General features: G+C 53.6%; 1 protein-coding gene across 1 annotated transcript in view; it reads left to right on the top strand.

Moving 5' to 3' along the window:
• Window positions 1–972: 972 nt before the first annotated feature.
• OPRD1 (opioid receptor delta 1) overlaps window positions 973–12,002 on the top strand; it is a 52,265-nt gene continuing 41,235 nt past the window's right edge. The window contains exon 1 of the mRNA XM_017872672.1: window positions 973–1,434. Within this exon, the coding sequence (XP_017728161.1) occupies window positions 1,208–1,434 (227 nt within the window). The 5' untranslated portion in view covers window positions 973–1,207. The remainder of the gene's footprint in view (window positions 1,435–12,002) is intronic.

Genomic DNA, 12,002 nt, shown 5'->3' on the forward strand with positions numbered 1-12,002 from the left:
AAAGGCTGGACACCCCAAGGAGAAGGATGGCTCTAATCTGGAATGGTTAGGTCTTGGAAGGGGTGTGGCAAGGATGACTTAGCCGAGTGCTCCACTTCTATCGGCTCGCACTGCAGCCACAGTGCTCCTTAAGGTGGTCTTCAAGAACCTGCCCACCACCTCATCGCCCCCTCACTTCCTGCCTTCTCCTCTTCCTGGTGTCTTTCAGTCCCTCTGCTTCCTTTATCTGGAATTCTCTTCCCTTGTTTCTTCCTTAAGTTAGTTCCTCCCCAAACTTCACCCCTCACCTCAAGTGTCGTTTCCCCAGGGAAGCTGTCCTTACCCCTGCATTTTGTACACCCTGCCACTTTCTCAATTCGTACCTCTATCTTAATGGCATTTTAGGATTGCTCTTGCTCTCCTGCACTGGGCTGTAAGCCCCACGAAGCAGAGGCTGCATCTGGTTTTGTGTACTAGAGGGTCCCCCGAAACACTTGGCTTTTCTATTAGGCACCTTCAAAATTTTTGTTGAGCGAATGAATAGGGTGCAAGAAAGGCACGGATAATACGGGTGATTTACGGAGCATGTAACTGCGTGCAGGGTACTGCGCTACGCTCTTTGTTCGAATCATTTTATTCAGTCTCCCCAACCACCCTCTGAGGGAGGTGGTACGATTTTCCTCATCTCACAGACAAAGAGAATGAAGCTGAGGGAGGTTAAGTGACTTACACAAGGTCACTCTGCCGGTTAGTGCAGGGGCGGGAGGCGGGATCCACACCCGGGTCCCTCTGACACCAAAGCAGCAAGCGGGTGGGAGGGGAGTCCAGGCTGGGACAGGGGCGCACTCAAGCCGGCGGAGCATCCTTAGGGAGGGGGCGGGAGGCCTCCCCTGCCCAGCTCCGAGCCGGTGGTGCAGCGCCCGCCCCCGGTCGCGGGCGCAGACTGGCGGCCGCCTCCTGGCCACGTGGTGCGCGCGGCGGGCGCGTCCGAGGAGCCTGCGGCTGCTCCTGGCTCACAGCGCTCCGGGCGAGGAGAGCGGGCGGACGTCGGAGGTTGGGCCGGTGCGGATGCGAGGCAGGCGGAGGAGGCGCAGAGACAGCGGGGCGGCCGGGACGCGGCAGCCGGCGGCGTCGGGGCCGCGGCCTCTCCCTTCCCGCTCCCTTGGTGTCGGATCCCCGCGCCCAGGGCGCAAGGTGGAGAGGGACGCGGCGGAGCCGGCCGGCAACCATGGAACCGGCCCCCTCCGCCGGTGCCGCGCTGCAGCCCCCTCTCTTCGCCAACGCCTCGGACGCCTACCCTAGCGCCTTCCCCAACGCTGGCGCCAATGCGTCGGGGCCGCCGGGTGCGCGGAGCGCCTCGTCCCTCGCCCTGGCAATCGCCATCACTGCGCTCTACTCGGCCGTGTGCGCCGTGGGGCTGCTGGGCAACGTGCTCGTCATGTTCGGCATCGTACGGTGAGTCCGCTGCGGGCCGGCGCCGCAGGGATGGGGCCCGGGGTGAGGGTAGGGATCACGAACTTGGGACCCCAAGCCCGGACCCTGGACTCCCCGCGCCTCTATACTTCCAGCAGGGGCACCTGGGGCCCAGCGAGAGGCGAGACCGCTTACATCGAGGGGGACACAGGAATGTGTGTCATCGTGTGTGTGTGTGTGTGTGTGTGTGTGGTGGAGGGGGTTGCGCCGCGGTTGAGTAAATTACATTTGATCATCTGTTGGCATCCCCTTGTTTCTTTGTGGGACAGTTTGGCGTCAGTTTGTGTATCTGTCACAGTTTGTGAGTGGATGGTTGTGACGGTACAACTGTATGTTTGGACGTCGGAAACATGCCCATGGGGTGGGCAGAGCTGCTCTGAGGTGCCACGGGCCTTTGAGGAGACCGGTGTGAGGGCACCGTGCGGGCAGGGCAGACAGGAGGGTGCTGGGTGTCAGCACCTCGCCGTGGGGCCCTTACCAAGTCATATTTGGTGCTCATCTGTTGGTGTGTGCTTGTCCCTAAGGGTCAGTTTGTGATTCTGTCTGAATGTAACAATGTGACTGTTGTTTCTTGTCAAGCCCCTGAAACCCCGAGGGCAGCAGAGCGTCCAGAGTGGCCGTCGTACCTGTGTTTGTGCAGCTGTGTGTGCCTTTGTCAGTGATTCCTGGATACCATGGGGGACAGCTGTGGGTCGCCAGCTGGTTCTCTGTTCCCTTCCCCAGTGGCCATCTGGTCAGGAATTCTGAATAGGATTCAGAGAAGCCTGATGCCCTCCTCGCAAATGCCCTCTCCCATTTTCTCTTGGCCTCCTCTGACAGTCAGTTCTTCTGCCAAAGGCAGCAGAGGTTTGTCTGGGCTGGAGTGGATTTTGAGTTTTCATCCCAGGAAGTGAGGTGCTCTTCTTGAAGTTTATGGAAAATGCTGGGACTTTCTCAGAGAGCCTAAGACGTCAGCTTGCCCCAGAAGTAGCCCTCCTGGTACAGCCCACAAGCTCAGATGTGGCCAATAAGGGTTGAGAGGAAAACTTCCATCCTTAAAACAAGAAAGATGCCCTGGTATTTACTGTTGCTTGAAAATGGGTCCTCCATGCTGGTGGACCGAGGACATGGCCCTAAACCTCTCTGGGCTCTGATGCCACCATGCAGGGCATAGGTCAGATCATGGACTCAGAGGTTGGAGAGATGAACTGTAGTCTCAGCCCAGTCATGGATGCCCAGGCACCATTCTTCCTGCCCCGCCTCCCATCCGCCTCAGTTTCCCTGTCTGAAGAATAGAGAACCAATCTCCTCAATTGGAAAGTATGAATTCCAGGGTGTGGAGTGTCTGCAGGGCAGAACACGATGTGTTGGAGCATGGGATGAGGTGTGTGGGTGTCAGTGGGCTTCGGCATTGATGATCTCAGGGGGATCTTTGCTCCTGCAGAAAGAGTGGCGGGTACAAGAATTTCCTGTGCTTTCCATGACTCATCACAAGCAAAAGGGAGAGAATTCCCCCCAAGCACAGGCGGAACTGATCTTTGCTTTGTGTCTTTGTCAGTGATTCTCCCCACTTCGTAGGCTTAGAGGCAGGCCGGCCTGGGTATGAATCCCTGCTCTGCCATGAACTGGCTCTGTTACTTGGGCGAATCACTTCGCCTCTTCGAGCCTCAGTTTCTTCATCTGTAGAATGAAGTAATGATAAATCTTTCTCCACAGGGTTGTTGTGAGGTGTCAGTGAGAGAGCACATAATGCACTGGCCTGGCGCCTGGACCCAGTAAATGGACGCTGTCTGTATAGCGAGGATTCTAGATCCTGGAGAATCCAACTAAAGAAGGGAGCTGGAGGGAGACGCTTGTCCTAAGGTGGGCCTGAGAGTAGCTGTGATTCTGAGAGCTCCAGGTTCCTGGCACCTGCCCTGTCTAGGGGAGCTCCAGGTGCCCAAGTCTGGGAAAAGTTGAGCATCAGTGTGTTCGGTCTCATTTCCAACCTTTTCCTCAGGGCCCCTGACTGGTGGGCTGACTGAGCACGGCTTCTCCACTACCATTGAGCAAGGGGAGGGGCTCCCACTGCTGAAGGTCCACTGTAGGGAGGCTCTGGGCTCGGCCTACTGGGGCATTCCCTCACAGCCTTCCTGGAATTGCATTGCCAAGTGTACGCAAGCAGCTTAGCGGGCCCCTAGGGGTCCCCACGTTGCCAAGACATTTCATTGGTCAACCATTTATGTGAAAACTGTATCTCTGGGTCTGAATGGTTGAATCCTCACCTTCAGTCCTATGGGACAGGCATTAGAATTGTCATCAGCGCCCGCATCCTGCAGATAAAATGAGGAATCTGCGGCTCAGAGAGAGGCAAAGTGACTTATTCTTGGAGGGTACCACAGTTGGCACCAGGCCCAGAGCTAGAACCCTAGTCTGTGACTTAAGTCCAAAACTTTTCTCCAGAGTTGTCTGGGGTAGAGGACAGTCAAAGCATTGGCTGGAAGGAGGGTGGCAGAATTCTGTCCCTCTTTTATTTTTGAGACAAGATTTCTCTCTGTTGCCCAGGCTGGAGCGTCGCAGTCACAGCTCACTGCAGCCTCGACCTCCTGGGCTTAATGCGATCCTCCCATCTCAGGCTCCTGGGTAGCTGAGACTACAGGCACACGCCATGCTAACTTTTGTATTTTTTATAGAGACAGGGTTTTGCCATGTTTCCTAGGCTGGTGTCAAACTTCTGAGCTCAAGCGATCCTCCTGCCTTGGCCTCCCAAAGTGCTGGGATTACAGGTGGAGCCATTGTGCCTAACTTTGTCCCTCCTCTTGTCCTAGAGTCCTCAGAGTGCAGAGACCTGGGACTTGTGCTCCTCTGCATTTTTCAGCCTGTGTATTTTAGGCTGCTGTCCTTTGGGGAGGGGGAATGCTAAGGGCTGGCGCTTAGTCCTTCCCCAGTGAACAGTGAACGAGAGTCTGAGGGTAGAGTAGCTGCCTGGGTCTTGGCTTCTGCTGGAAAAGCCTCAGAGGGGGCAGCCCGGGCGGGAGAAAGGCCCCTGCTCCCCTGAAGGGCTCCTCAAGCTGCGCTCCATCTCGTTGTGACAGGCCCTGTTTAGAAGACAGCCAGTACATGAGCCGGCTGCTGGGTTGAGTGAAGGAGGAGTGGTTGAGTGAGCGAATTCTGCCTGTCAGTCCTGAGCTTAAGCAGCGTGTGGGGGGTAGGGGCAGGGGACAGTGAGCAAGGGAAGATTCAGAGACCCTTGGGGAAGGAAAGCAGGGTGGTGTAGTGGGCAGAGCTGTGGCTCTGGACCAGACATATCTGAGTGCAAAGCCACTTACTTGCTGTGTACTCGGGCTAGTGATGAGCTGTCTGAAGCTCTTCTCATTAAAGTGGGAACACCGACAGCGCCTCCAGGGTAGGGGTGAGGATTAAGTGGCATAATGTGTGGTATCTGAGCCTTTTAGACCCTAAGATCTTTGAGAACAGGGAGGGGCTCTGTGTGAAGGAAGGAAAAGAATTAACTCATTCTACAACACTCTACACGCTCTGTGCTAAATGCCGAGAAAACAAAAAACCCCACCGTGCTCCAGACCTTCCGGAGCTTAGGGTCTGGTAGGAGAAACAGACATTCGTCACCCAGTCATCCAATAAACTGAAGTTTGTAGCTGTGGTAGGGGCTATCTATGAAAATATGTGGGGGATTGGGAGCCCATGATGGAGGCAGGGGAGGGTCTCAGCTAGACAGATCAGAGAAGCCTCTGCAGAGCTAAAGGATGGGGGGGGAAACTGAGTCAAAAGCTGAGGGAGGAGCTGTGGCTGGGAAGCAGGACGCTGATGAGGGCCTGAACGTAGGAACCAGGAGTCTCAGAATTCCAGGTCAGAAGCACCCTCCGTCCTGCAGGCCCCACACTCTGTCCTCTCTCCCCTCCAAGGAGCCACCTGAGAAGCTGTCTCATCCTGGGGGCCTGAGAGGGGCCTCTGGGAATTGCATTTTTAGCAAACAGCCTGTGGCTTGAGGGAATGAGGGGTCCGTGAAGCGTGAGCAGGACTTCTGTGGACAGGTGGTCCCAAGGCAGAGCATCACCCGCTCCTCCTGCTTGTGGGATTGGCCAACATGATGGCTCATGCTGGCCATGGGGATGCCTTGGTCCTCAGAGCAGACACCGGACAACTCCTCCTTCTGGGCAGAGTCAGCGTCCTCTGCTGGGCTGGCATCTCAGAGACGTCCCATGGGCAGCCCACTGGCTAGGTGAGGTGTGATGGGCTTAGCAGGCCCCTTACCTGTGGCGGGTGACCCCCTCTTCCTCCTGCCTGGCCCAGATCCTGGGTGGCCCGACTCAGAACCTGGGCAAGGAGTCAGTGCTTTCCCACCTGGCTGTCTGTTCCACAGCCTTCTCTGTCTCCCTGCCTTCTCTGCGCCCTGAGCCAGGTTTCCACAGGTTTGTACCTCACAGCACCCCCTGCCTCCTGCCAGCCTCGGCCAACCTCCACGAGACGCCTTCAGCCTGTGTTCTTCTCTGCTCCTTGATCTCACCTCAGCCCATGTCTCTTCTGATTTTTCTCTTTGTATCAAATGCTGACTCTGCTACTTACTAAGAGCTTTAGCAAGCCAGATCACCTCATGACACCTCTGTCTTCATCGGGAAGATGTGGGTAATAAGTACTACCTCATAGGTACCTTTGTCCTCAGGATTGGATGAGATGATGTTGGCAAAGCACCACGTTTTCCCTCCTATCTAAGGTGACTGCAGCACCCAGCAGGGAGGGGAGTTGGACCAGGCAGGTGGACTGTGGCAGGGTTGGGATAGGTGAATGAAGGGTTCTGCTTGTCTCTTCGGTCTCCTGCTGAGGTTCCAGAAGCTGCTGGGGAAAATGCTGAAGTGTCTTCTAGGCAGAATTTGTAGCACTGAATCCCTGTCCTGGTTTTGGAAGCCCCCTGGCTTCTTGTCTCCCTCTCCTCTCTTGGGGTCTGGACCCAGGGCCTCTGGGCCAGGAGAGATTACAGTGAGATGACACAGTGCAATGGTAAAGGTTGTGGCTAGAGGTCAGGGAGTGCCCAGTCTCTATCCGTGTCCCAGAGGTGTGGCTTTGGGCAAAACCAGCTTAACTTCCCTGAGCCTCATTGTTTTTTTTTTTTTTGGATGGAGTCTCACTCTGTTGCCCAGGCTGGAGTGCAGTGGTACGATCTCGGCTCACTGCATCCTCTGCCTCCAGGGTTCAAGGAATTCTTGTGCCTCAGTCTCCCCAGTAGCTAGGATTACAGGCACTCGCCACCACGCCCAGCTAGTTTTTGTGTTTTTAGTAGAGATGGGAGATTTCACCATGTTGGCCAGGCCGGTCTCAAACTCCTGACCTCAAGTGATCCGCCAACCATGGCCTCCCAAAGTGCTGGGATATAGGCGTGAGCCGGCTCATTTTATCATTTAAAAAAATAGGGTGAAGGCCGGGAGCGGTGGCTGAGGCCTGTAATCCCAGCACTTTGGGAGGCCGAGGCAGGTGGATCACAAGGTCAGGAGATCAAGACCATCCTGGCTAACATGGTGAAACCCCGTCTCTACTAAAAATACAAAAAATTAGCCAGGCATGGTGGCGGGCGCCTGTAGTCCCAGCTACGTGGGAGGCTGAGGCAGGAGAATGGCATAAACTCGGGAGGTTGATCTTGCAGTGAGCCGAGATGGTGCCACTGCACTGCAGCCTGGGCGACAGAGCAACACCCCATCTCAAAAAAAAAAAAAACAACAACAACAACAAATTGGGGTGATATGACAGGTTATTGGGAGGACTCACAGAGATTGAGCATGGAAAGGCCACAGCATAGCACCTGGTACGCCCTGCACTGTGGTTTCCTGGCACTCCCGCAGCGGCTGCAGGTGGGCAGAGTGCAGGTGGGCAGAGTGCAGGTGGGCTGTTGAGGCCTAGTCATCTACGTTTTCCACCTTGGGCTCTTTCCCATGTCCTGCATTGCCTGCACATGTACTCAGTCAGTAAAGCATTTGCTGATGCTGACCCTTGCCAGGCCTGTCCAGCCTTAGCTCTCACTGCCCAGACCCACAACTTTAAACCTCCATATGCCCCCTGGCTCCTAACACAGCCATGCCCCGTGCCACCCCCGCTTAGTTGCAACTCCACAGACAAGTGCATCTCCCTGGAACTATGGGAGTCCAGGGAGTCCCCAGACCCAGCCAGAGGAGGGGATGCCTGTGCATCGTGGAGGGGGAGCAGCAGTTGGCTCCCTGGAGAGGTGCGGGCAGAGCATCCCAGAGAGAATCACAGGAGCAACGATTCACCAATTCACTGGGGCTGAGACGAGAGTGCTGGGGACCAGGGTGGCTGTGAGGATGGAGAGGCTGCAGAGACAAAAGCAGGAAAAGCGTCGTAAACAGGTGTCCTCCTTACCGTAGTGTCAAAAGCACCTGCTGGGTGCTGAGCTTGGCTGGGCTCAGGAGCCACCCATGATTCCTGAGGAGGTGCACCTGGTAGAGCAGCCCCAGGTAATTGGAGGCAGGTGTTCTCGTGGGGATGTGGAGAGGCAGGGCTGAGGAGAGGCCTGGAGACAGGCCCAGCGTGACTGTGTGAGGGGCCAGAGGCCTTGCTGAGGTTCTAGTCTGGATGTGGGAGCTGAGACTGGACAGGTCCTCAAGAGTCCCCTGGTAAGGATGGCGTGCTGGGAAATGAGGGAGCTTCGGGTCACAGGCCATGGGGAGGGGGATTTTGGAGCAGTCTGTGCAGAACCGTGTTCAAGAGAATGAATTTGGCAGGGCGGGGAGGTGAGGGGTGGGTTGGATGGGGAGGGGCTCAGTGGGGGGAGACTAGAGAGGGCGGCTCAGGGCAATGAAAAGAGAGCCATGTGACCTTGGATGGGGCCATTAAAACCTTGGCCTCAGCCGTCCTCTTTCTGAAATGGAGTGTTGTTGGACCTAACAAGAAGGCAGGAAGCTGTGCATGGTGGTGCATGCCTGTAATCTCAGCTACTCAAGAGGCTAAGGTGTTGATCAGACTGGACAACATAGCAAGACCCCATTTCAAAAAAAAAAAAAGGAGGCAGCAGGAGGAGGCTGGGCCAGATGACTTCTGGTGAGGCTGAGCAGAGAGAACGAGCAGCAGCCCTGGCTGCTGTTCCTGCTACATCTCCTGGTCTTGCTGGGAGCCTGCTTCTTCCTGGGTCTTGGGCTCATTCCCTGGGGAGTGTGTGTGACTTACAGACGCACTGGGGTGGGTCCATAGGAGTCACTGAGAACACTGAAGAGCCTCTTCCTAAGCTTCTGCCACATGCCGGAGGCTTCTGGAGCCAGAGGCCATATTGAGGTTGAAGTATGCAAGCTGCACCACAGCCCTGCAATGGGGGCTTTCTGTTCTCATTTGCAAATGGGGACAAGAAGGCTCGGAGGGAGCAAGTGCCTCTCACAGCAAGAGAGGGGTGGAGTCGAGATTCAAACGCAGGCCTCTCTGACTCCAAAATCACTCCATGTTTCTGTCTGCTGCCGCTGCTGTCCATGACATGGCGGAATGGAGGCGAGTGCTGGGGATGTCTAGGTAGAGAAACGAGGAACGGGGACGGGGTAGAGGGTAGATTGCTGTCTGCAAATCTCTGAAGCCTCTCCATGGGTGGCAGCCATTGAGAGCCTAGACACTGGATCCAGACTGACCTTGAATGACATCCCAGCTGTGCCATTTACTAAGAGAGTGAGCTTGAGCAGTACATACACACCCTCTCTGAGCCTCAGCTTTCTCGTCTGTGAAAGCAGCGAGAGACCCTCATGGAGTGGTTTGGAGGAGTTCACAAGGCCTGATGTGAGGGATTTCAGCACAGAGTTAGGCATTTGGTATGTGGTCAATAAACATTTTCTATAATTATGACTCTTTAGAAGAGGAGTCAGACTTGCTTTGCATTTCATTTGATGGACATTTTTTGAGCCTCAGGAACTAGAATTTTTTTTTTCTTTTGAGACAGAGTCTTGCTCTGTTGCCCAGGCTGGAGTGCAGTGACGCGATCTTGGCTCACTGCAATCTCTGCCTCCTGGGTTCAAGTGATTCTCTTGCCTCAGCCTCCTGAGTGGCTGGGATTACAGGGGTGTGCCAACATACTAGGCTAATTTTTGTATTTTTAGTAGAGACGGGGTTTCACCATGATGGCCAGGCTGATCTCGAACTCTTGGCCTCAAGTGATCCACCTGCCTCAGCCTCCCTAAATGCTGGGATTACAGGTGTGAGCCGGAACTAGAATTATTGAGTGGGTGGTATAGGGAAAGTTTATCAACTCAGTATTATAAATTTTCAGCTGGGTGCAGTGACTCATGCCTGTAATCCCAACACTTTGGGAGGCAAAGCAGGAGGATCACTGGAGTCCAGGAGTTCGAGACTAGCCCAAACAATATGGCAAGACCCTGTCTTTACAAAAAAATTAAAAAGTTAGCTGAGCATGGTGGCATGCACCTATAGTCCCAGCTGCTTGGGAGGCTGAGGTGGAAGGATGGCTTGAGCCCAGGAACTTGAGGTGACAGTGAGCTATGATTGTGCCCCTGCAGTCCAGCCTGGGCAACAAAGCAAGATCCCATATCTTGAACTCCTGACCTCATGTGATCTGCCTGCCTCTGGCCACCCAAAGTACTGGGATTACAGGTGTGAGCCACCACATCTCACCTGAGACCCCATATCTAAAAAAAAAAGAAAGAAAGAAAGAAAGAAATTTTCTTCTACAATAAAGGTAACAAACTTATTTCAGAAAATATGGAGAAATTTAAGCAGAGACAGACATTATCCATAATCCTACCACAAAGAAAAGAGCTTTTTCATTTTGGTGTATTTCCTTCCCATCTCTTTTCTGTCTCTCTGTTTCTCAATTATTTATTTATTTATTTATTTATTTATTTATTTGACATAGAGTCTTGTTCTTGTCACCCAGGCTGGAGTACAATGGCACAGTCTTGGCTCACTGCAACCTCTGCCTCCTGGGTTCAAGCAATTTGCCTCCCTCAGCCTCCCAAGTAGCTGGGATTACAGGCGCCCACCACCACACCCGGCTAATTTTTGTATTTTTAGTAGAGACAGGATTTCACCATCTTGGCCAGGCTGGTCTTGAACTCCTGACCTCAGGTGATCTGCCTGCCTTGGCCTCCCAAAGTGCTGGGATTACAGGCGTGAGCTACCACACCTGGCTTTATTTTTATTTCTGAGATGGGGATCTCCTTATGTTGCCCGGACTGGTCTCGAACTCCTGGACTCAAGTGATCCTCCCACCGTGGCCTCCCAAAGTGCTGGGATTACAGTCATGAGCCAACACACCCAGCTTTGTTTTTCCATTTTAGTGAAATCAGGATCACATGTTGAAGTCATGATGACATTGCATGTAATATTTTGTGAGATGCCTATTCACTTAACATTGTATGGTAAGCATGTGCCCTTCTAGTTTGAAAACATGATTTTTGATGGCTACATTGTAGGAATGTGTTCTTTTTCCAGTGACTTTTATTATTTCCAATATTATGCCAATCTAACTAATTCTGCTGCCTGGGCATGGTGGCTCACCCCCATAATTCCAGCACTTTGGGAGCCCACAGTGGGGGATCACTTGAGCCCAGGAATTCAAGATCAGCCCAGGCAACATAGCAAGACCCTGTCTCTAAAAACAAAAAAATAGTAATAATACATAATGCTGTGAACATTCTTGGACACGTGTGTTTGCACACATCTCATTCTTTCTTTCTTTCTTTTGAGATGGGGTTTTGCTCTTGTTGCCCAGGCTGGAATGCAATGGTGCAATCTTGGCTGACCGCAACCTCTGCCTCCCGAGTTCAAGCGATTCTCCTGCCTCAGCCTCCCGAGTAGCTGGGATTACAGGCATAAGCCACCATGCCCGGCTAACTTTGTATTTTTAGTAGAGATGGGGTTTCTTCATGTTGGTCATGCTGGTCTCTAACTCCTGACCTCGTGATCCGCCCACCTCAGCCTCCCAAAGTGCTGGGATTACAGGCGCCCAACCCTGAGATTTTAAAAAGAATGACTTTTAAATGCTGTGATCTCAGATTATCCTTTCCCCTTGCCTGGCAGATGTCTGGACTTTGAGAGGCAGGGGGCTGTGCAAGGGCAAGGCATGATTTCATTAACCTCAAGAGTCCTGGGACCTCAAAATCAAATTGGCCGCACGGAACGTCATAACATGCACAGGAAGAGGGATAATCGTGGGGGTAGAGCAGAAAGTCTGGCTTAAATGAGCAATTTACCATCCTCTGCAGGCTACAGCGGCCCCGTTACCGGCTGGGGGCTTTGGGTGGAATGAGGGGGTGTCTGGGCTGTGTTCTACTGATTTATAGTTCCCGGTGCAGCTGCAGAACTCAGCAGCTTTGTCTCTGGCCAGCAAGGGTGTGTGCAGAAAGAATCTTGTCTTCTGTAGCTTTCCTAGTCTTTCTTTTCTTTCCCCTTTTTGTTGTTGTTGTTGTTGAGATGGAACCTCACTTTATCACCCAGGCTGCAGTGCAGTGGCGCGATCTCGGCTCACTGCAACTTCCACCTCCTGGGTTCAAGTGATTCTCCTGCCTCAGCCTCCCAAGTAGCTGGGATTACAGATGTACACCACTACACCCGGCTTTTTTTTTTTTTTTTTT

The sequence above is a fragment of the Rhinopithecus bieti genome, unplaced genomic scaffold, assembly GCF_001698545.2.
Source record: "Rhinopithecus bieti isolate Rb0 unplaced genomic scaffold, ASM169854v2 scaffold_7649, whole genome shotgun sequence".
NCBI lineage: Eukaryota > Metazoa > Chordata > Mammalia > Primates > Cercopithecidae > Rhinopithecus > Rhinopithecus bieti.